General features: G+C 39.1%; 3 protein-coding genes across 5 annotated transcripts in view; 1 reads left to right on the top strand and 2 right to left on the bottom strand.

The window, feature by feature from the left end:
* The window catches only part of LOC124303671 (cuticlin-4-like), a 33877-nt gene extending 20271 nt beyond the window's left edge, over positions 1-13606 (bottom strand). The window contains exons 1-3 of the mRNA XM_046761179.1: positions 12977-13606; positions 9412-9449; positions 5816-5873 (exon numbers count right to left, since the gene is read on the bottom strand). Of these exons, the coding sequence (XP_046617135.1) occupies positions 5816-5873; positions 9412-9449; positions 12977-13043 (163 nt within the window). The 5' untranslated portion in view covers positions 13044-13606. The remainder of the gene's footprint in view (positions 1-5815; positions 5874-9411; positions 9450-12976) is intronic.
* Positions 13607-15550: 1944 nt separating this feature from the next.
* On the top strand, positions 15551-20727 carry LOC124302183 (poly(A) RNA polymerase, mitochondrial). 3 transcript variants are annotated; one of them, XM_046758039.1, is made up of 7 exons: positions 15551-15753; positions 15924-16117; positions 16219-16455; positions 16551-16760; positions 16859-17073; positions 17222-17442; positions 19504-20727. In XM_046758039.1, exons 1-7 carry the CDS (start codon positions 15591-15593, stop codon positions 20100-20102), a joined length of 1839 nt encoding a protein of 612 aa, XP_046613995.1. In that variant the 5' UTR covers positions 15551-15590; the 3' UTR covers positions 20103-20727. The 3 variants fall into 3 exon arrangements, with proteins under 3 accessions (XP_046613995.1, XP_046613997.1, XP_046613996.1); XM_046758041.1 differs by having other exon boundaries at positions 15600-15739; XM_046758040.1 differs by having other exon boundaries at positions 15653-15789.
* Positions 20181-23024, bottom strand: LOC124302184 (thioredoxin-like protein 1). The gene is made up of 4 exons (XM_046758042.1): positions 22806-23024; positions 22362-22629; positions 21252-21535; positions 20181-21161 (listed from the first exon to the last, which is right to left on the bottom strand). Exons 1-4 carry the CDS (start codon positions 22901-22903, stop codon positions 20948-20950), a joined length of 864 nt encoding a protein of 287 aa, XP_046613998.1. The 5' UTR covers positions 22904-23024; the 3' UTR covers positions 20181-20947.
* Positions 23025-24612: the final 1588 nt, after the last annotated feature.

Genomic DNA, 24612 nt, shown 5'->3' with positions numbered 1-24612 from the left:
AAGCACGTAATATCGGTGTCCTCAAATTGAATAGATATATGTTACGCCCTTGCAAGTGGTCGATAATTGGCGAAATTACCGGTATTCTTTTTCAGTCGCTAATCGTATGTCCGCTCCGTTGTGCCGCATTCTGGAGGTCTCACATCCGCTGTCATGCTTTTAACGAATAGTTGTACTTGCGGTAATGATGAATAATTAGAATGGATTAATTGGTTCGAAAGATCCAAAGCTTTTTGCATATAAAATATAAGCGAAGTAGACGAGAAACCCGTAACGAAAAGGATGAGAACGTGTTTTTTTGCTGGCGTTTGAGCATAGTCTGTTCTTATTCTTTATTTTTGCGAAGATGACCAGGCGGATATAACGATGTGATTTCATCAACTGTAATTATACTCGTGTATGTGGTTATATACTCCGGTCTAACCATGCACGGCGAACTTTGGACGTTTATATACAGTAGATAATGTTAAAAGTCACACGATTAAAGTGTCCAGTCAGCAAGATTGGCAAGGAGCCGGGTAATTAGCGATTCTCACGATCAGGATCCCGGCTCTTTGATGATCGATACGACACTTCGCACCGGCCAATTACACTTTATCACGCCTCGTCGTCCGCTTCGTTCATTGCTCTCATTTTATAATATAATACATCGGAACTATAACTTCTAACGGACCTTTTGTCTGGAGCAATAAAAAATAGCACACATACAAGACCAATATAGTAACAGCAGTAAAAAAAAGAACTTGTGAACAGAAAGCAAGTGTGACAGCGTATATTAAATGGCGGATGAAACTCGTCTTAAACCATATACGAACAATGTTCAAAGTTACAGGTTACATACGGATGACGTCATATGTCTACCGGTGGATTGAGACGGATGATGACGAATCATTGCGCTCATCTGCAACGACTTCAAGAAAACGTAAAATTCGTCGCTCATTTCCTGTTTACGACTCCAAAGTCCCAGACATCACCGGTCACCGGTTTCTTCCCCACCTCATAAGATGGACGAAGTGATGTTCAAGGTAAAAAGTATCAAGGACCTTACATTACTTATCACATACGCATATACCGGTGTAGAGTATTGTGTATAATACGTACTCGGAACTCAGTTCCAAGTAGGTAAATAATTTTACGTCAATAGGTATCTTCTTCTTCTTCTTGCTTCGTTATAACTTTTTCTCTTCTTTTTTTTCGGTTCTGCTCAGGCAACCACGGTAGTTTTTATATCGACAATGCGGGAAGAATGTATAATCTTAGCGATGATTTAACGGAAATAATAACAGTTGTCCTCGGTGTTTCTATAAGCTAAACACGTTCGGCGACCATAAATTTTTGCATACCTATATGTACCTAACTACAGATGAAAATAAATTCCCATTAGTGGACGAAAACGTTATAGCGACCGAAGCCTCGTGGAGAAATATTACCGCTTATTAACAGCTAGAAACAGCCCCAAGCAATTACCTGTTCGCAGGCATGCACACTTATGCGTGTAGCATCTACGTATTACGTTAATAGATTTGCCAGACTCAAATCAAGGTTCATTGACTCCGTATATAACTGTACCTTATACCCTATAATACTGGAAATGTACACGGATATGCAGCGGGTAATTGGATTAATTGACCCCGTGCGTATAAGCGTATATCTCCAGGAACGAATAATACGCGAGAATAGTATATCGTGTAACAAGGACGCAAACTCGGTTTTTTCAGGCGAAGCGTAAGTTTGCAATATGAGTCGTAGGTGAGCAGAAGACGAATATTGCAAATACGCTAGGCGAAAAGATCGTTGCCTCCTTGTTGCACACGATTCTTTACGCAACGAGAGTACGTTACGCGTTTTTTCACGAATCACAAAACTGAGGTTAGAGTCACGTAATGTCGGATTTGTCCGCCACAGCGCATGCGCACAGCACGGAAAAGACCCGTTTTAACTCCTAGGACTTGAAAGTGGTTTTTTCGGTACTCCGCGCATGCGCATTCGCAGACTCATTCGACCATCATAGAAACGGGTTCTTTGTGTACGGTAAATACGCATGAAAAAACGCGTAAACCATTCTCGCGTTGTATAAACATATATTATATACATTACGATTTGGTGCGATTTTCCAACATCCAACAAATAATTCGGAATTCTTCTTTCTCAACACCATCGACCTTGCCGTTTTCTGCGCAAAGCCGATTGCCGCTCACTTCTTTGCACCTGAATATACGTACACACATGCACATTGCCGGAGATTGCCCGCGAAAACAGGAAATAGGAATAAAGAACCAAACAAAGCCCTTGTTCTTCTCTGTGCCTTTTACCAACTTACCGATTCTCCGATGTTAATATATTTTCAACTTTCTGACACTCAGGGAAGTTGGCCATCGTGTAGACGGTGGTATTCTACAGGTATAGTCCGCGTGCATAGAGTCCAATTACGCATAATATAGCTGGGTAGGGAGAGGCATTATACGATAAGCCTAAAGTCCCTCGTCACAGTGAATTACGCCCGCTGCAAAGGATGTTTATCTCGTCCGTTGTTAATTAACGCTTCGAAAGTGTATAAGCGGTATAAACAGGTAGCCGCGTAGGTATTGTTCCAAGCTATGCTATATTACGCCAGATCACAATGGGAGATTTGCAATCAACACGACATCCCGGGGCGAAGCGAGCCTAGAGAAAATAAAAGGCCAGTTGCTGTATCATCTCCAAAGCTGGCAAAAAACTTGTCGAGCATAATATCTCCAAGTCTCAACAACTGTAACATTCATAGGCAGGTGCCTTCGTTATACACTTGTTGTAGGTACCTGAGTTAAATGGTGTACGCAGGTATACCCCCTCTATGCAAACATTACGCGAGGGCCAATTTGTTCCTTGCTGAGGAGCAAAAACTTACCCCCACAGAAGTAGTGGTACGTGATGCGAGATTGCATTGCATGTATGGACATACACGGTTATCGCATACACGCATCTATAACTGCCACCGATGCGTGTGTCAATCACACGTCTCTTATCTCGTACATCCTACCTCACGACGATCGACCCGAGTCACGTTACACACAGGATCTATAATCCATCCCGTACAGGTAGATTATATCCGCGATCGCTCCTAGCTGTTGTTCGCATCGCCTTATTTATCACCATGACTCGCAGTTATGTTATTTTCAAGACTGATCGGTGAAGACGTGCAGACGTAATTGGTCCGAGTAATAACAGATTTTTTCATACCTTTGTACGGAATCAAGAACTCGCAATATCGCATGTTCAGATTTGTATATCTGGCATGGACGTAAGTTATTATGGAAATCGTTATTCTTGTAGCCGTAATTTCTAAAAAGAAAAAAAGTAGTTCAAGCCGGCGAAAACGTGCTCGACCGTTTTCGGAGAAACCCTTGTAATTAAGTATAGTAGTACATAGGTACTTAACAATGGAGAAACTAGTTAAACTTCTATTCATTCAAGCTAATTTTCATCAGAGTGGAATGTATATTATACATACGTATGGTATGTAGGGCATTCCATACCAATTCAACCTGCTGCAAATATTTTTGATCTGGCCGAAACTTGGTTATCTTTCTGTATTCTGTGAAAAACTTTTTTTTTTGAAAATGTTCATGAGATATGAATTTTCAAAAATTTCAAGTTTTTTTTCAACTGCTTATGACTTTTTGAAAAATTCATGAATATGAATTTTTTCAACTTGATTTTTCATACTTTCGATTTTGAATTCTTGAAATTGATGGAATCCATTTTGTTTATTTAAAACTTCAAACATTACTTGCAATGTCTCTATAAAATGTCTTATTAAACATACGAGTAGTAAAAAATTGTTGAAATAACGAATCAGTATTTAGAACGCGATTTTTGTTATCAAATTTTATTTTTAATATCTTTATCGTTTGAATATTTTACATCAATGATTTTCATTTAAGCCTGAAATCACTTTCAACGTATCACCCATGATGCAAATGCAGTTCACGTTTTTATGAATTATCACTAACTTTATTAAACACTTGCCTAAAAATGTTAAACAAATTTATTATTTTTTCTGATGAAGTTCGACAACAGTTCAAAAACTACAAAAATTTTATAAATATTTGCCATCGAGAAGAATAGTTTGAAATAAATGCCGAATGGCATTTCTCGCGAACCATCATAGTAAAGGACCTTGCGACGGCGTTGACGGTGGGATAAAAAGAGCAGCAGCACGAGCTTTCTTTTTTTTAGTTTCATTTATTCTTCAGTTGCCATTTAATCAACAAATTTTGAAAATGTCAAGCGCTATGCGAATTGGTCTAAAAAACCAACTAGCTTACCAAACATCAAAGTAAAGTTTTAAACAATTGCAAATTATGACAAAGCTGCCAATAATCTTAATATCCGATGTAGGTACAAGGACTAAAACAATAGCAGAAACTCGAAAACTCTATTGCGCGATTTTGAACAAAGATTGATCTTTAACATTGAGAGTGATTTCAAGCAAAAGTTTTCAATATTTTTTTACATTGCATTTTTAAAAAGTACACTTGAATCACACAATAGGTAATTAAAAAAAAAAAAAAAAAAAAAAAAAAAAAACACACACACACACACGTTCGAAATCAAGGATTTTTTTCTAAATTATAAGTGTTTGAAAGAAAAATTATTAAAATTTTCCAAAATTCGTATCTCATGAACGGTTTGTCAAAAAAATTTGAAAAGAATCCAGGTACCTTTTTTCACAGAATGCAAAAAGATAGCCAAGTTTCAGCTAAATTAAAAATGTCAAGATTCGCGGTGGGTTGAGTTGGTAGAATGCCACGTATATCTCCACTTTTGGGGAAATATTTTATTGTTGCTATAATTATTGGTTGAAATTTTTGTAAAACAATATTAGAACAAGAAGGAGGAAAAATACTGAATCTATATTACCAGACATCGAAATTACAGCATACGAGAAACTCTATCGTTCCTCAAAGTTCTACCACATCGTTAGGCAGGTGCCTTGTAAAAATAGCCACCTTTGACAAGTTTTTTTTTGCACGAAAGCGCGTTCGAATTTCCGACATGTAGGATTAATTGAAACATTTTGTTACTATGCAATTTGCCATTTTTTCCTTTTGCAAGATAATTGTCAATGAATCCGAGAACTTTTTTCATTAATTTCATAGATTATTCGTGGTGTTTCATTCATGTAATTTTTCCACTTGTCACAGGTTGTGAAATTGATCAAGTTAATGGCGCGACATTCGTACCAACATATCTGATCCGGTGCGGAAGTGGATCTCGCTGTGAGGGTGAGCCGACATTCTTACCTACACATTCTTTATACCAGACCGAGAAACGATGACCTTCCGTTTCGAGGGAAGGAGGAAGGTGAGCGCAGAATCGTGCGACCTAGATTTCAGATCATCCACGCGAGAGTACATACAAGTCTAGAATGAGTCTGCAGGTACGGCATCCGTCTTGGCACTACATACTCTCCATTATCAAACAGTACACAGTAATGAGGGGAAAGAGAGAAGAAGAAAGAGAAAGATGACGATGAACATTGAAAGAGAAGTTTTTATTTTCACCGATTCAATGCATGCAGTGTAAGCGGAAAGGCGCTCCGTAATTCAAAAAAAAAAAAAAAATAAATAACGTTGCAACGCATTAAAACGATAACAAAGATCACGATAATTAAAAAAAATTATTCGCATTTAGGGACTTTGTTAGATACATCAGTGAATGGTGTTACGGTGTTGTGTTATGTAGGTACGGTTCCTTATTTTTGTTTGAAAAGTTCAATTCCAACATATTTTGTTCCACATTATCTGATTATTGTTGAATATGGCATACTCACTGGTCGGTAGGGCAGGTATTTGGGCGGCATGTGTAGTACTGTGCCTCAGTATTGTGACCTGGAACAAAGATCAGAAAAATTTGACTTCATGACGTCAAGAATCGATCGTTGAAAATTGAGTGATTGAAAAACAAAGGCTCCCAACGCATTGTGACTCGCTCGATATAATGATTCGATGAATAGAGCAGTTGTCCTGCGGCCATACCGCGATAATTGATGAAATACTCAGATAACTTGGATGAAGAGTATCTATTCTCGGCAATAAATTGTTCGGAGACTTTAGAACCGGCTCGGGATCGAACAAACCACTCGCTGAGCCACTTTCATCTCTTGGGGACAACGACGCGTGCTATATTATACCAAGTTGCCGTGTACGGACTGGATTGATAAATGAAAATAAAAGTGCCCTGCAAGCTGCAGGCACCCTTCCTTCCATGTCAATAATGCTGCGTATGATATATTTAGAATTGAAAATTTATAAAGCTACCTGAATTGTAAAATCAAATGCAGTCGATACATTATTTTCAAATCTCTCATTACCGACCGTATGGACAAGGTTTTCGGCAGTTTCCCTTGTCCCTCGTGTAAAGACGGGTGTTTCGACTACCACCGCCAACCCATTGCTTTACTCTACTCTTACTCCCATGTATTTGAAAACGTAATTGTGATTAATGAAGAATTATTATTATTATTATTATTATTATCATCATTATTATTATTATGAGAATAAATGAATGATATAATGTGATACGAATAAATCGGACGTATATTTCAAAGTTTATATGCCTTGCTTGCTATATAAGGTAAACGGCCGAGAACCGCGGAGATACGAGAACCTTGGCGAGTTTTACCCGGCACGGCTGCAGCGGAGCGGGAGAATTCGAAAGGGAGGAGTAAAAGACGTATGGCCCAAGCGATGTAAAGCGCTGGCTTGAGTATACGCCAAAGAAAAATCTGCACGAAAGTGTGGATCCAGTAATGTGGAGGTTAATATTATATAGTAAGTGCAATATTGTAAAATCGGTCTCAGCAAAGCATCAAAATCAGTATCTGCAGCGTTGCGAATTTTTAATCAGTCATCTTTACATACCCGAATAACTTTCTCTTCATGTTTTATAGAAACAGTCATGATCAGCTTTCTTGCAAAAAACCCAAATCGCATCGTTTTTGACATACATCGGGTGAAATTTTGAATAAACGCGAATAAACAACTGTACGCGATTTGTATAAGAGCGTTACGTATGAGACTTTGCAGCATGTGAGGGACAAGATACGCCAAGTCCGGGCAGTTCGTCGGATGACTAACCAGTTCACAAGGCAAGTCGCAGTGGTGGGCGTCCTTATATGTCCACTATTATACCTATATATACGTGTACGTGGATAATCTGACGTCACTTGAAACGCTGTTGCTGCTGCTGCTACGTCGGCGTCGTGGTCTCGTGGACCATGCGTTTGGAATACAGACGAAGCAGCAGCGATGTCGCCAAACGTGTTCGCAGAGCTATATCGATACCCGTATAAAAATCGGTATACGTGTCCACGCACACGGCTATATACTCGCAATATCTATACGCAAAAAAATTTACATGTATCCCCGTACATACATTGCATATTATGGCTATAGAGTATCGCAGAGGCGGGCCACCAAGGATGACGTCCTACGCAGAAATCGGCACGAATAGGTGTAAGTTGTACTTGCAGAGATCCGTGACTGTACCGCGGCAATCGTGACAATAACAGTACGGGCAACAACAATTAATACATGCTGTTTGTCTGTACGTATTACACATATACACGAGAGCTAGAAAGTAATTTTAACAATTTCTCAAGACGACGTTTTGGACGCATCGACACGTACTCAATTTCGAATCTAATACTCATTGTTCGTGAGTATTCGTCAGTTCTCTCCGTATATTACATTCATTTGGCTTACCGGGCGATCACTGTGACCAGAAGCACTCATCCTGTAATAGAAAAAACATCTATGCGTATACCTATATAATAAACCCGATTACGTGCAAAGACTGGGCCTCTTCGAGGAGGTCTAACGCAAGGTTGCGATACCACTCTGCACTCTACAATGCGCGTGAGTAGCTGCCGTGGTATCGTAGAACGTGCCGCATGCCCACAAAAGACGAAGACAGCCTCCGAAGTAGGCAAATCGCTGTTCAAGACGATTTAACTCGGTCAATTACGCAATGCATGCGAGTATATATAATAATACAAGTACGCGTATATGCATAGGTGTAGGTATGCAGTATACAAACGATGCGTAGTCGCGCCTCGACGGCATTTCCAATCCTCGACACATTTATCTTTCATCCATCCTCAAATTTGGCATATTTTTTTGCTTCCACTTCATGCAATTTACCATCACTGCATACAACTAACTTGCCGTACACGCCGTAGCTTCCTATCATCTTATTATGTATGAATGGATAGCAAAACTCGCCGTTTGCGGGAGAGAGAAGTAAAAGTAGGCGGGGCTCTGACGACATTCGAATAGATTGTGTCTCGCGACGTTTGGCCATATTTGCTCACGGGCCACTCTTTAATCTTTATCCGCAGCATGAGAAAACTTCATGTACATGATACTTAAATCCCCCTTTACGTTGACACTTGATAGCGCAAGGATTGATAATAAATTTCTTTTTTTTTTAACAGTTAATTTCACTTTCATCTCCGTCAAAATGAAAGAATATATCACGTGTAGAGAGTGTGCTTCGAACTCACTTGCCCGAAACAATAAGCCAAGCGTATTTAGCATTTGGCATTGAAATATACGAATAAAGTCATTAATACTCTATACCTTGTATACACCCTGTAGTTCAATTCGACTGCTAAAATAATACTATTCGCCTTGTGCTATAATTGATAAACAACGCGAAATAAATGCATAAATCGCGCCATTCGCTGGATGTCATTCGTGAAAAAATTAGGGCTTATTAACGCGTACGGATATAAGTATATCGCTCTTAAACGGGTCAATAGAACCAGCAAAGATCACAACTGGACAGCGTGCGCGGTTTACGCATACAGATGTAACACATAGATGTATGGGATATGTTATATTGTACGAGAAGAAAAGGAATCACTGAACTCGGCACACGCGGTCTGAAAACATGGCTTCATTATCCCTACCGGTGTATGACTGCAATAATCATTATCTAATGATACTTGAGTTTTAGTTGTTGCGAACTCATATTTTTATCCTCGCTTGCCTGACTGTAGCAGCAGCGCCCAGGTTGGAAAAGGCTGAACGAAAAAAGAAATTTTTTTACAATGCAACGGCAAGGTCGTCGTCACTAATTGGTGTTTATGCACCTCGGTAAATCATCTGCAGAAGGCAATCTGCAAACTTGAGATAATAAAGTAAATTCCGGAGGAACATTAAAGAAAATGCAATCGCTCAACTTTTGTTGGTAATTTATTCATGCAACACGGTACAAGCAGCAATATATATATTAAAAAAAAAAATTCGAGCGATCGCACTGTTGTTGTTTGTTGACGCAGAGCATGGATTATATGATCATGATAATCAGCATTATGGGTAAAATGAAAAAAAAACGATGATCAGTAATAATTGTTTTACTCACCAATAGAATTAGCAGCGTGGCCTCTCGCCTCACCATGGCTAAAATAAAAGAGAAAGTCTTATTAATATCTGGGTCGAACAGGCGGCGGCATTGCGCCTACAGTGTAAGCCTTTTGCTCGCACGTACACTACACACGTATATACATTGCATGTATGTAATTTCCCTATTATAGCCACACCGCAGACACTTTCGTCTTCTCCGAGTTTTCTATAGATTTTCTAATATCTGCATATTGGTTACAGTTTGCACGATGGTGCGCGGGGTGGTAAGTATATCGCGAAGTGGGTACCGACACGAACGACGAGACGCGGAGATTTCACTCCTGGAGTCAGCGAGCCGACGGTTCCGCCTACAAGCTGTTCTCCGCAGGCGGCGAGGAGATCTCGCGTGTGTATTCGTGAACCTCGATCAACGTTTTCGCCTCAGCTAGTAGTGGCCCCGGTCTCTTGAGAAAGTAACACATTAAATGCGGATAAATTGCGTTCACTTTTTAGACTACCATGCCTGCGGACCGGCACAGCTGACGGCTGACTGTTGACCTCGGAAACTCTGTTCGCATCCGTACCCTAATCCTAAACGTGTAACGATCGCGATGAAACAATGCCCCACGAAGAATCTACGCCACCGTGAAATTTGTACGCAGATACATGGGCTGTGTTTTTTCTAAAGACAGACTCAAGTTTCGGTTTTGGTTTCAGTTTCGGCCGGATTGGCCGAAACTTTGGCTCGGCGGGAACTGGCGTTCGTGTCGTATCGGGCACTGTCGGGTATGTTCGAAATTAATTTTTCACCTACATTGAATTCCAAAATAAAGTGATTTCCTAATAAATTAAGGTCTTTTATTTCTAATCGAATAATCTGTTACAAAGCTAGGAAAAACACTAGATTTCCGGGTATGTTGAAAATTTAACTATGTAAATTTTAACTTAACTACATAAGTTTCGGTTTCGGTTTCGACTGAAAATCGTATTTTGGTCGGACGCTAGTTTTTTCCCTCTTTTTCTTCGTCCAGTGACTGTGAGAATGACAGGATCACGACAGTGCAGAGCAAGAATTGTCGTAGCTCCTGTTCGGTTTGTGTACGTATTACCGGAAATAGGTCCGAACGTCGCAAAACATACCAATCAGACGTTTCGGATGCTCGTGTTGAGCACGAGGAAATATCAGAGCCCGGGGTGCATCGGGGAATAAAACACGGTCGATCGGTTCGCTGATGTTTACTTGGTAAAGATCGCGGAGATCATAAAAAGCTGAGCGCACGGGGTAAAGTACGTACAACAGCTCCTGGAGCGAACCGTAATGTTCTTTGTCAAATTTTACGGTGGACGCCTCCGTACCCCGAGCACGTTGGATAGTCGGTTATGAAGTTTGACGAAGCAGAGAGGAGAACCGTTTCCTGACTATTCCTCGAACACCCCTCTTCTCATATTCCCAACGGCAATTTCTCCAGCCAGCCAAGTTCTTAGTACATCTGTACGTGTACCCATAGCCGAAAGATTTCGAACACGTACGGATCGGGATAAGGTGACGTCGACTCATTGTTGCCGGGAACTCGAATTGCATAACTGATAACTACACGTAGCGTATGAATACCGTATAAGTTGCGCAAGAAATCGTTAAATCCTCGATCCGCGGCTGCGGTAACTCCTGTATATTGTAGGAACGCTGAACGCTCAAATAATAATTATTTAGAAGAAAAATCTGGTCATGGGAACAGCGTTTCCGATAAAAATGAAGAAAATCCTAAAAAAAGCATGCATTGAGATTGATTTCGTAGTCGGGTTGGGGGGAAGCGATGAGGCGATTCCCACCGTGCACCTTTCGATTTCTACTCCGGAAGCAGGTGGACGGTAAAAAAAAAAAATAAACACCGTGAATGTTGGTGCAATGTACACGTGTCTGATTCTCATTCCTACAGGAGAACCACAACCACAACCATCAAACCGAACCAGACGAGAGCAGGCACTTTCGTAAAAGATTCCCTACGCTCGGTTATCGACCTGCAGACAGGATCCTCGAGGTGCCTCGTCGCGGGCATCCGTGATTAAACATTCTTCCCTGATGACATTAAAACCCGAGAGAAGAAAGAAAATAAGAAGAAAAAGGGAATTGAAGGTCACGGTTGACTGAAGGGCATCCAACTATAAGTGCTTCGCAGAGAAGATCGGAGAGTTTACCTGGATCTAAATTGTTGTACGTGTATGCCTTTCGAAATAGCAGGAGCACAATTCGAATATCGCAATATTTCGTCGGTGAGGAGACTCGCCGAGAATGAAAATATCAAGTATCTATGGACGAAAATACTTGACACGTGATGATTTGTTCGTCCGTGCGAGTCAAGGATAAATAATTAAGGTATGCGCGTTTGGAGATATCGTTTGCGCTCTATCCGTGCAGTCTGGTGAACAGTCGAGTCTCCGGTCCCCCGTTTGAAGGACGACTGTCGAGGCAACGTGGGCATTGCTCGATGCGTCGATAAGTATCGTCTATCGACCGTAGGACTACCTGGCTGGATATTAAATACGGAGAACTGGGTAATCTTGCGGCCAAGATCTTTCCGATCGACCTCGCAATTTGAAAAATCTAGCGGCCGACGGGAGAGCAGACTAATTTCAACGAACGTTTGCCGGTCATATTATAGAAGACGAACTAGAATTCTCGATAATTGTCCACGGCATGTAGGCGATAAACGTATAGGTAAAAATTTCGTAACAGTCTGCGGAACATGCGGTATAAAAAAAATGTGTATCGTAGCGCGTTACAACAGCGTATTTACACAAGCTGTGCGGTAATATGAGTGGTATTGAATATACGCGGAGCTCTGTTATAGAAGATACGCATACGCGCGATTGGTTTAGTTACGAGTGCAACTATCTACTAACGCGGAGTTTAATTTCAGGCTGTTTTGGCACTTTCGGCTTCCTTATTCTGTACGTGTTCAATACGGTCTCGGAACAAGCGGGAACAACGTATACGATCTGGCAAAAGTGACTGTTACGCATACTACACATCAGGCTAAAGTTAGTATAAACGTTGACGTAACGAAACCTCAGGTTAAAAAATGAACATTATTGGGTAATTTAAGAATGACTTTCAAGGAGTTGGCTTTTCGAAATTAAATTATATTTTGTTTATACTGGTTTTTGCTTTGTTTATACGAAATCTCGGACATTCCTAAAGATGCGAATTAGCCATTTATCTTAAACATGCGTCGTTACAGTAACGTTACTAACTTCATCCTCATCGTTAGACGATGTAGTCATGTGACGATTACAATGGCAAAGAGCATACAGTAACATCAGCATGCAGCAGCGGAAATATAACATGGTGCGGACATGCCGAGCTGCAGCCTGCAGCCGATTATATTCGGATCGTATATAATTAATGTGCGGAGGAAGCGAAGAAACCTTGGGCTCCTTTTTATAGCACAGTGTAATTAATTGCTTTTACACGACTTGTGATTTCAACGCCTACGTCGAAGTATTGAGCAACCCTCGGGGCGCCACCACCGGAAAATTATTATTTATTCATTCATTTATAAAATTAACAACATTTAAAATCTTACCTGTTTTATGCTGGTATGACTTTTTGCAGGTAAATGTATCCAAATGAGGGAAAAAATTAACTTTCATCACAAAAGTTAATAATCCGTCACCTCGCGGCCACACTGCTCTGACGATCAAATGATAATTAACGTTATCGGGAATATCGAATTTTACGCGAAAGTTGGATTCATTTACGTGCGTAAAAGGTTATAGTATCACGTGGTGTGGATGTCTGATAAAACTGTGCACAGTTGTTCAATATAGAAGCAAGAAATCATCAGACTATGGCTTTCGGTCGTAACGACAACGATTGTTATTAGGACTAATGAATGATTTTTACTTCTTTCCTTTCTGCTTCCAATCGATCGATTGTGTTTGATTTATAAACCTTCAACACGTGTCTTGATATCAAATCCATCATCCTTCAGGTTTCCACTGACAATGTATATGGTGCATCGGTATAATTCGATAAACAACTGTGGTTTCCTTCATTTAATCTTGCCGCTGTAATATTCACCAGCAAACCATAACTCATTGTTCATCGATTTCTTCTATGGCAATGCTAAAGAGCTGTCGAATCATACATCGATGTATTGCAATCTAATATAGCGTACAGGTTTTACCGCGTTTTCTTTTTCCAGATGTTTTTGATATCACGTCCAAACTTTGATCCTCATATTACTCGAGATTACAAGACAATTTTTACTCAGTTTCCAACGCGAGCAGTTATCCGTTCACCTTCGATTTACGTACAGGCGTTATAATGATATACACGCTTTGCAGTCGATCGACTCTTTCGTCTATTATTGAATCCTTTCGCTTATCGTTCGTCGTCGTTCATACAGTTGTTGTCATTAGTATTATTATTATTGTTGTTGTTGTTGTAAATTCATTTTGCGGGCACGACACTACACTTGCTTTCGGGATTGATTATCCCTCTGCCCTCTGCGACTCCGAGCTGGCACAACACTCGGCGTCCTTACCGTTCGGCGGGAGAATCGAGACTGGCTACCCAAGGTACCCAATCCCCTGGGTTTCTCAACGGAGTATACGCGGGCTCTCGAAGTCTCGAGTATTATTTTACTCTCTCATCGGTAGAGGCATGGACGCTCGCTCTCTCTCTCTCTCCTTCAACGCCACAGCCCATCGCACGTTTCTTGATCTTGGCGTGTTGGCGAAAGGTATCCTCCTCCGTCATCCATTTACCTTCAGAATCCCCCCCCCCCCCTCCTCAGCCCGATTTGACGATGCTCCATCGAGTCATCGCCCAAATTGGACACATTAACCATCGCTCGCAACCGGCTTGTATGTGTGCACATACATGCATACATACATGGTTTGCGCAACCTGATCCCTCTGCTATATTCAACATAAAAACCAAGAATTCGATGAGAGACATAGTAAATTTATGATAAGTCGATCATTCCGAACCTAGGTAGTACACTTATCCAGAGGCTCACTGTCATTCGACTACAAAAAGTTGTCGTACTGTCCAATTAAAAAAAATGTCGACGCATTGTTGGCAAAACATGGACAAACGTTCGGATATTTTTGATTGGCCATAGATCGACAAGAAAGTGAACTTGACGTTGACATGCCGTATACTTCATGTTTACCAATGTTCTCTGAAATGCCAAGTATAAGGCAAATAGAGCAGACAACTCGTTGTTACCTTATTGTTATTACGGGAAGGTTAAGTCAAAAGTTTTTGATGGTTTTCAGACAAATAATTGTTTATCTTAGCGCATTCATGTGCCGAATGAACGTCAATGTCTGGTGGTAGTTTGACTGACTAAACGCTATCTCATATACTTGACGCCAGCTGACTATTAGTTTGAGTAATTAGCTTACTTGCAAATTATTGCCTTTTCGTCTTGACTGCTCACAGTCAACTGAATACTGAATAATAGTTGACGTCGGGTGTTGCCTTTACCATGACATTTCAGAGGACATTCGCGCACTATTAGTCAGTATACAGTCAACAATAGGCTCATGCTTATTCCCAGTTGACTTGAAATAGTTCACTGAGAATTTCTGTCGTTATTATGTCAATTAACAGCCAACAGTGTGCTACCTGGGAAAGCATACCATCAACCCTCGAATGATGAGATATATACATATGACACGAGACTTGCAAGCCAAGAAAATGGAATCATCTCAGAACGGTGAACTATCAGTTTCGCAATACGAATACGGCACAATACTTTGAAATCTTAAGATTGACGAATGGTTGCCATATAGTATCTTTTAATACATATCAATTATACCAATCAATGCTTACTTAGACTAAATTTCCTAGCAAAATCTATGGCTATTCCACATTCTATATTCAATTCACGATCAAATACCTGATCAAGAGAGCAGGCTGGAGAAGCCCATATTAACGCTCTCTGTTATGAAATACTAAGGTTTTCAAAAGTAATTTTCGAAGGGTACAAATCGGTAACTGATCTGTGTCTACTTTATCAATAGTAAGTAATGCAGAGCGTATCTACCGTTGTATTTACCATAGTGCCAAAAACAGTTTTGCCTCAGAGGCCGCTAGTACTCGAGGTTTATGGCAGAGAGAGTAAGGCGGCCACAATACGACATCACGGCAATATTTGATGTCGGCTCGTGCTGTAGTGTTCAGACATGGCTTTGCTCGCTCGTGTGAGCGGCAGTACTCGGCAAATTTCAAATAATCGTTTTTATAAATTTTACGCAAACTGTGTATGCTCGAAATTGTACAGAAAAGCACCAACCAGCTTTACCTCGGGCATACAGAGTAGTGTAAGCGCACGGTATGCTAGTTCAGGTACCGGACTGAAAACTAACCTCACCAAAGAGTGAGGTTAAGTTCAGATTTTCCTTATAAACAACTTTGTTACACATACCCGGTTATCGCATTATTTAGAATAAACTCGTACAACGGAATCAAGCCTCACGTACAAACAGAGTTTGTAAAAATTCCGTATCATATTTCAGGAAAATCCCCATCCACTGAAAAACAAGACAAATATGTATTCTATGAAGAAATTATGTCGAGGAGGCGAGATCAGGCTAGACGAAGTGTTCTGATTCAAGTACAATCAGAAAATTCAAGCTACGAACTCTACGATTACTGTTCCCAGTTTGGAAAGGTGCAAGAAATGCATCATTATAAAATAGGCGATAACTTGGTGAGCTATACTTGAGGTTATCTAACATGTTTGGTAATCATTCTCATTGACAGTCAGATGACATGTATGACATGTACGTACATACTCTTATTTTTGCACAGAGTTTTATCTTAATTGAGTTCAATTTGCTATCTGACGTGGAGGCCATAAATTCCGCCTCAACACATATACAAGTGGATCAAAATCTTCCTGTCACATCGCCTTTTTTGTGGTTCCGAGTTGTACCGAATCGGGTGCGAAAGGATTTTGTTGACAAGGACATACCATTGAAGGTAATAAATGCCAATGTCGCTTCCGCGCCTGATGACATGAATATGTTGCTGTTTAAGGCAGAGTCGGTAAGTTGAACAATATTGGAAATGCAACTAACTCGATCATTGATCATAAAAAATCTTTTTTTTTTACTATTTTGGTTCGTTTTTATTTTCTATAGGTTTCTGACCAAATGACATTGTTACACAATGCAACAAAGTTAAATGAGACTGGTACAAGGTTACGCTTTCTAAGTGCACGTCAAATCGAATTGTGCCTGTCAGGAATGTTTTCTGAGGTCACAGTGCTCCCCTTCGGATCCAGCGTTAATGGCTGTGGTAAACTGGGGAGTGATCTCGACTTGGTACTACAGATGCATCCCCATCTGAAGGTAAGTTCTTCTTGAGTTTCACAATATCAAAGACTGAATTGCAAAAAATAGGAGATTACTTCGAGACCTTCATCTCCTAATCTTCACGATTGTTCCAGGAAAATGTACAAAGTAGGTTGGTTTATTACACAAAGGCATCATCGAATCCTGACAGAGCTCAAACACAGAAAGTGATGGAAATAATAGCAAATATCATTGATCACTTTCTTCCTGGGATATCGAGTGTAAAAAAAATACTACATGCGCGGGTACCGATAATTAAATTCAATCAAACGTTGACCAACTTGGAATGTGATCTCAGTATGAGCAACACGTGAGTACTACTTATAATCGAAATGAATATGGCATGGAGTTCATGGGCAACTGAAATATTCACTCATTTACTCATTTGCTAGCTCAGTTAATCTTTAACATAGTTCACGTGTACAATATTATTGACTTTGGAATATTATTCATTCCAGGACGAGTATATATATGTCTGAACTGTTGTACCTTTATGGTGAATTAGATTGGAGAGTCAGACCCCTGATTTTCACAGTAAGGTCTTGGGCAAGATACATGAAGTTAACAAACAATTATCCTGGCCATTGGATAACTAATTTTTCCCTGACACTTCTCGTTTTGTTCTACTTACAGCAGAAACAAATATTACCTAGTTTACAAAAATTAATTGAACTTGCAGGTACGTATGTGTGCGTGTGTACGCGTTTGTGTATATATACATTAGGGTGGGCCAAAAACATCGACTATTTTTTTTTCACTTTGTACTCCGAAAACTTGGTTGGTAGAGACCTCAAAAACATTCTCTCCAAGTATGAGCTCTTAATTTTAATAGGAAGGACCTCCGCCTCGCAGTTTTCTATTTTTTTCTTGTGGTGAGGAAGAAAAATACATATCTTGGTATCTACTATTTATAAAAAAAAATATGTATCATATTTTCGTAGGAAATTGAATTCTCTACAAAAAAAAGTCTTTTACAATTTTTTTTATATACCTCACTGTTCAGAAGATATTCACCGTCAAACTTCAATGCACACTATTATATTATAAATAGTAGATACCGATATATGTATTTTTCTTCCTCACCATAAGAAAAAAATAGAAAACTGCGAGGCGGAGGACCTTGCTATTAAAATTAAGGGGTTAGGTGGGTTTCAAAAGCTCAAAATAGGTACATTTTTATGAATTTTTTTTTACTTAATCAACAGAACATTTCATTCCATCAATTTAACACATAAAAGATACATATTTTATAAGTAGTTTGTGAAATTTTCATTGAAAAATATTGAAAATTAAGGCATGGACACGTCGTCTGCTATGACCCCTCAAAAAAAAATTCTCTCGGCGTAGTCAGGATAACTCATGACAGATTCATCTGAAATGCAAAAACCAAAAATTTTCTGTTAGTAGATGTTTAAAACTCGTACTTGGACGAAGGAAAAAAAAAAAAAAACAAAAATTACATTTTTGGCGGCGTTGAAAACAAAAAACCCTTATTTTGAGTAAAATTTGCACCCTTCATGGCCTTGAAAAATTACTTGGAATAGAAAAAAAAAAAATTCCTTCGATCAAGTACGAGATAATGTTATTTTGAAGAGGTGTGCAAAATTTGAAAGAGATCAGTTCATAAGTTTTCGAAAAATCGTGACTATCGATTTCAAAAATGTAGTTTCTAGAAAAACGCGATTGAAGATTTACATTCAAATAACATGTAAATAATCGTACTTACACCGTATAATGATGCAAACCCATGTTTTTTCCACGTGCCATCACCTGACACGGTAACATCTGTCGTATCTTCAACATTATTTTCATCACACGTTAATGTTTTTTCTTGATTTGCAGCAGACAACAAAATTGATTCGGCAACAATTATGACGCACTCATGTATTTTATCAACATAAAAATTGTACGTTGATGCATTCAAGAATGAGGAACTTATATCCATCAAACCACAGAATTTTTTACATCCGGCAAGTCCTAAGCCTAGTATTCGCATCACAAAAATAAACGAACAATAGCTAAGCAGCTGCCTCGATATATCTGCCTCCATATATCCGCGTCACGCTCGGTTATAGCCTGATGGGTGAAACATCCAAAGGCTATATCTCTTAGAATATGACTTGGATCGTTTTAAAATTTTAAAGGAATATTCTCAACATATTCAATTATAAGATAAGCAAAAAAAAAAAAAAATTCGATTTTTTGAAATTTTGAAACCCACCTAACCCCTTAAGAGCTCATACTTGGAGAGAATGTTTTTGAGGTCTCTACCAACCAAGTTTTCGGAGTACAAAATGAAAAAAAAAATAGTCGATTTTTTTGGCCCACCTTAATATACATATTTTAACATTGACTCAGATGTGTTTCTGAATCGTAGAAGTCTGAAATTAGGGCTTTACAGCCTTCAGTAGTTATCTTTTTGATTTAGTAGCCGTAAAGTACGCCATAGCAGTTGCATTTTATGGCTGTAAAGTTGAACTTTACGAGCACGTGTGCAAGTTCAATTTTATGGCTCCAAGTGCGACCATGTGGCGTAGTTTACAGCAACTATACTGAAAAATAATGTTCGCATCACAGTCGTACTACTTTCCGGCCTTGCGTGGATCTCGGAATCCATGGATGTGAAGATCCACACTCAGCCGTAGAGTTGAGCTTTACTACCTTAGTACGAAAACTACTGTTATATGTTATCTCATTGGTAAACTTTATTTGTTAATGGGATATTTTATATTTATACCAGATAAAAACGATGTTCGGATAGCAGATGGTGACGTGAATTGCACGTTTTTACGTGATATATCAAAACTACCTCAAGCATCTTCTAGGAACGAGGATGATTTGGAAACACTTTTGACAGACTTTTTTATTTACTATTCGAATTTCGACTTCACAACAAAGAGCATTTCCCTAAACGCGGGTATGCCGCTTCCCAAACCCGCGGAATCGACTGTTTATATTCACAATCCGTTTGAGCCAGGTCTAAATGTGGCTAAAAATATTAATACCCAGGAGATGGAACGGCTAAAAATTGAAGCGCGAAATGCAGCGTGGCTGTTTTGCTCTGCTGCTGACAATAACGCGAATGACTGGGGACTTTTATCGTTGTTCAATCAAAAAATTGAATTGAATGTTAAACCTATTCGCCTCAATCATACGAACAGAATGGTGGAACTTAGTGCGTTGTTCAGTAAATCAAAAACAGTGGATGGCGTGGAAAAACACAGCAAATATACTCAAAGTGCAAATGCCAATAGTAACACAGTGAATCACAGTGTAGACAAACAAAGAACAAGTAGTAAAAAGAAGAAGAGCAATCAGAAGCAAGAATTTAGGAGATAAAACAAAAAATTCAATTGTAAGAAAATGAATAAACTAATTTTACGAGAACATGGTGGAAAAGCTAATGAAAAAATTTAGTATATGAGAGGTTTGTAATTTATTTGATTTCATCAGCCTTTGTACAAATAAACTATGTAGTGGTTGTAATCAAATTTTCTTTCACAAACGCATTATGAATACTGCAGTTTCATAGTTATCGGTAATCAGTGACTGTGCAAAATGTCCAGTGGCGAAGCAGTTCGGCTTCAGCAAAAGAAAAGTTCAAATCACCACTACACTACATCATGATAAATCAGTTTTAATCATCAGCCAATGAAGCAAAAGCTCAATAATTTTGGGACTTCAATCATGTCTGGAGGCAGTGGTCGTTATATATACGGATATTTTTTCTTGTAGTTCACCCAAGTATTCAAAATTTATTCACCCTTGTTTTTGTACAAACAAATGCATTCCCATTTTGCAAAGTATAAAGAAAAACACATGAAAATTACTCATGTAGCTGTACACAGAGCAAGAACCAACAATGTTAAAGATTTATCACACTAGTACAATGGTTAATTGCCTCTCAATTTTTACAACTTGGACCTATAAAGATTGTTTTAAATATGGATTTATATCCATTTAATAAAAAAAAAAGTTTTTTCGGTAGTAAAATATCATCATTAAGTATGCTGGTTAATATATTTGAATAGACTTTGTAACAAGGTGCAATGTCATATCAGTAGGCAATTCTCGAATCACCAAGTTTTGCATGAATTGATTCTTGATCATCTATTTGTTGATTATGATTACCAGAAGACATCGCGTGGTTCAGTTTTGGTCTATAAATAACCAGGAATTATACATTAGTGACTTTCCCCTTTTTTACCAGCAACTCTTTTGAATTCGCCCATGTTGGTCGTTGAGATTGGCGAACCAATGATCACCAGATGATCAATTCGCGTTGTTTCGCTGCCACCCTGATTGTCTTTGACGAAGATTTGAAGATTTTGTACATTTTGGAACTTGACATAGCGTAGAGGTACTGGATTTCCTTCCTCGAGGTCCGATGCCTTCAACCTATGACAGAAGAGGTATATGTAAAATTACCTTTTGTGAACGAACGAAGTTCCTTATCTCATTAGATTACATGCGTAACAATTTACTTACGAAACATCTTGTACACTGGTATAAGAGTCTGCCATATCAAAGTCAACGGTTCTCGGCTGGTTTATGAAAAGTTTCAAGTTCTTAGGCCCTTGGCCTACAGGTGCCTTAATTTTTAGAGAATGGACCTTGACAGCTTGTGTGAAAGTAATTGATATTATCAATTGTTCATCACAGTCACTTTCCAGGTAACCACCTTCTGAAGATAAGCATTGCAAAAACGGATGCTCATCGGATTCATTCAGGCATTCGCACTGCCCCTTCATAATGAATGTGCTCAGATCCATCTGAAAGCAGAGGTTGCTGTTCTGTGGATATTGCCTTTTTTAAATTGGTCAAACAATCAAGGTCAAAAGTTTCTTCGTGCACACATCACAAAGATAAAGAAATACAAAGGTTTTACTCATTTTTCTTATTCTTTTTTTTTCTGTTTTTGATTGTACAAATATGAACGTGTTTCTATGATTAATGAGATGAGTTATAATACTAAATACTTTGTTACTATTTGTTTTAATTTCGTCTCCTTACTACTTATATAATATCCATGTATAACAATGTTCGATATTTTCAAATTATAGTATAAATGTCACTCGGTTAGTGCTAAGATCCAGACTCACATTAATATCTAGGCACTGTGACTGCATTGGATTATACGTTAGTGAAATGAATTGACATTAAACAAAGCTAGGATTTGCAGCAAAATGATGAAATGCCAGTGTATTAATTAAACGGAAATATATGGAATGCGGAATAGCAGCAGATGGTATTGCTCAGAATGTAACTGCAAAAGTTACCTTTAAAACGAATCTATGAAAATTAGTCGAATACTTTGCATAATTGTATGTAACTAATTTTCCAGCGGAACTTGTACATATTACTTTCAGCATTGTGGTTGAATAGGGCACCACCGGCGTTAAATATGAACAAATAACAAATATTTATCCCGGATTGAGCAGTGAGTGAAATTGTGCAAGATGGTGTCTTTTCATTTTTCACTTGAGAACTTGTTTGCAGGGTCTTCTTCTACTGTGACTTATTCCAGTAGTATAATGTTACCGCAAGGAAAATCATTCCGAATATATGGAAATAGATGTTATCTTTATTATCCCGTACATGTCCAGCAATTGGCCCCTCTGTTTCTTCTGCATCTCCTGATCCATAATACTGCTGAATCTTGGTCTCCAAGCCTGTTGGATCTGCCCCTTGGCATGAGCCCAGTTTGGTGCGATTACGGTAAAAGATGAAAGTTGGCATGGCACTGACTCCCTGACCAGCAGCAGTTTCAGCACACTTGTCCACGTCAACTTTTAGGAATATAGCGTTTGGATACTTTGTTGAGAGCTGCTCAAAGATCGGTGCTATTCTCTGGCATGGGCCACACCTGAAAATGAAAGCAAATCGAAAGACTTTGAAGTTAGGGCAATGCATGGGTACACTATAATTAGATTGAAAATTAAATTGTCGCATCATGGTTGAGAGGATTGAGTCGAGATCCTCGTTGGAAGTCCTTATCGGTGGGAGGTGAGAAGGTGGGATAACCTAAAAAGAGAAACTTACCAGGTCGCGGTGAAGTCGACGACGACTAATTTCGTCCCCGCGCGACTCATTTCCCCAAGGAAATGATTGTCGTCGTTGATAACACGCACAGCTCCCATTTTTACACTCTGCTCTATTGGTTAATCAACAACTATATTGGAAATGTTCTCTGCTAACAATGACTGGCAGCTTGATCCTCACTTCTCAGCTCGCCGCATGAAGGAAGATGAGGTGTGTTCTTGCGCAGCCATTTGTAACAACCAATCGCGTTCTGCTCCAAGTGAAGGCCATCTTGATTTGTCAACCAATCGCAATCGAGATCGTAAATTTTCAAGATAGTGTTGTAACATCCGACCGGAACGTCCGTATGTTTTATCGACTATTATTACTGCATGTTACTTTTATCAACTAACCAAATTCGAAGTACGAGAATCTTGTAACCATAAGGAATTAAAGCAACTGTCTAACTATTAGGAATATCCCTAGATGGAAATAACTATGACATTCACTGATTAAAGCTTAAAAACCATGTTACGAGATCTTCGCACTACAAAGAGTTATAATATTATTATACGTTATTATATATCACTATCATATTAACACCATAATTAACTAACACGACTATATCCAATTATTATATAACACTCGACAATGCCATTTGTGCATTCGGAGCTGAGAGCTATACTGTAAGCAACTTACGCTATACCATATAGCCTGGAGTATAGAAGACTGTAAAACCATAGATAAATGTATAACCAATATAATGTAAAGATGGCACTGCTGCAATAATCCATAAAACCAGAGACCGCAAAACCTTCAAAACCGTGAATACTAATTATCGAGCATGAATTATACTCTCCTCCGTAATGCCGTATTGTAGGCAACACGCGCAACGTTTTGAAGGCAATGCAGATCTCCAATTTGGAGCCATACAGAGCTTCATCTAGAAAACACATTAGGAAACTTACCGACGAAACGATTGAAGGTAAATCAACTCGCAATAAACTCAAAGATGCATACGTGGCAACGCCCAGTAACAGGCAACCAACAAACATAAGAAAAACGTTCTAGAAGCTTCCAAGCCGATATATATCAATATAAGAATTAATAATTACAGAAGATAATTATATACGAAAGCACACATGTAAACCTGCTCTAAAACTACGAATTATCAAATTGTTAAATACCCTAAATCTGTTAAGATAGTTATAACACAAACACCTAAGAATATTCGCAGCAGCGCGATTCTAATAATGTTAAGCAAATAGCAACTATGTCTCATAAACAATCGCTATAGTACTCCAGGTGAATAACGACAGTAATCAATTATAATACATATGTAATTTTATATAGTTACACGCTATAAAACTAACAAACGACGAGTAAGCAATATGACAATCTTAATATACAGACTTTGTAACGAACAGGATAGTAAGAATATTTAAGAAGTAAACAGGAACTAGAATTCAGCGCATCGTGAACCCGAAAATGCACATGGCACTAAAATACACCACGAAACATGGGTCACCATTAGCGCATACGCACTGCGATTACCATATTAGGAAATAGCTGCTAAAATCGGCTCGAGTCCTAACGCCCATAGGGGGAAAGAAGCACGGTAGCCGAGGGGCCAACGGGGGCTTGCTGCCCCAACACCAAAGCCCACGCAGAATGGAAAATTACAGAGCAACGACCCTGCACCTACACCACCGCATCAGTGCAGCGTTATACCATATGTAAAAGCTTGCAATATAGTAATGGCTAAAGAACTAAGATTACAGGCGTGCATACGGCGAAAATGTCGTGCCCTAATTGTAATTCCTAGAAA

The sequence above is a fragment of the Neodiprion virginianus genome, chromosome 4 (genome assembly GCF_021901495.1).
Source record: "Neodiprion virginianus isolate iyNeoVirg1 chromosome 4, iyNeoVirg1.1, whole genome shotgun sequence".
Lineage (NCBI taxonomy): Eukaryota > Metazoa > Arthropoda > Insecta > Hymenoptera > Diprionidae > Neodiprion > Neodiprion virginianus.
The sequence above is the reverse complement of the archived record's forward strand: the minus strand, read 5'-3'. Positions and strand labels throughout refer to the sequence as shown.

Excerpts from the sequence above, each read along its gene's own strand:
- LOC124302184 (XM_046758042.1), bottom strand. The coding sequence starts at position 22,903 with ATGGGAGCTGTGCGTGTTATCAACGACGACAATCATTTCCTTGGGGAA. Across the intron at positions 21,536-22,361 it reads AGGGGCCAATTGCTGGACAT|ATGGATCTGAGCACATTCAT; the intron begins GTACGGGATAAT and ends CTCTGCTTTCAG. Across the intron at positions 21,162-21,251 it reads ACCAGTGTACAAGATGTTTC|GTTGAAGGCATCGGACCTCG; the intron begins GTAAGTAAATTG and ends CTTCTGTCATAG.
- LOC124302183 (XM_046758039.1), top strand. The coding sequence starts at position 15,591 with ATGGCTTTGCTCGCTCGTGTGAGCGGCAGTACTCGGCAAATTTCAAAT. Across the intron at positions 16,456-16,550 it reads TGCTGTTTAAGGCAGAGTCG|GTTTCTGACCAAATGACATT; the intron begins GTAAGTTGAACA and ends TATTTTCTATAG. Across the intron at positions 17,443-19,503 it reads AAAATTAATTGAACTTGCAG|ATAAAAACGATGTTCGGATA; the intron begins GTACGTATGTGT and ends TATTTATACCAG.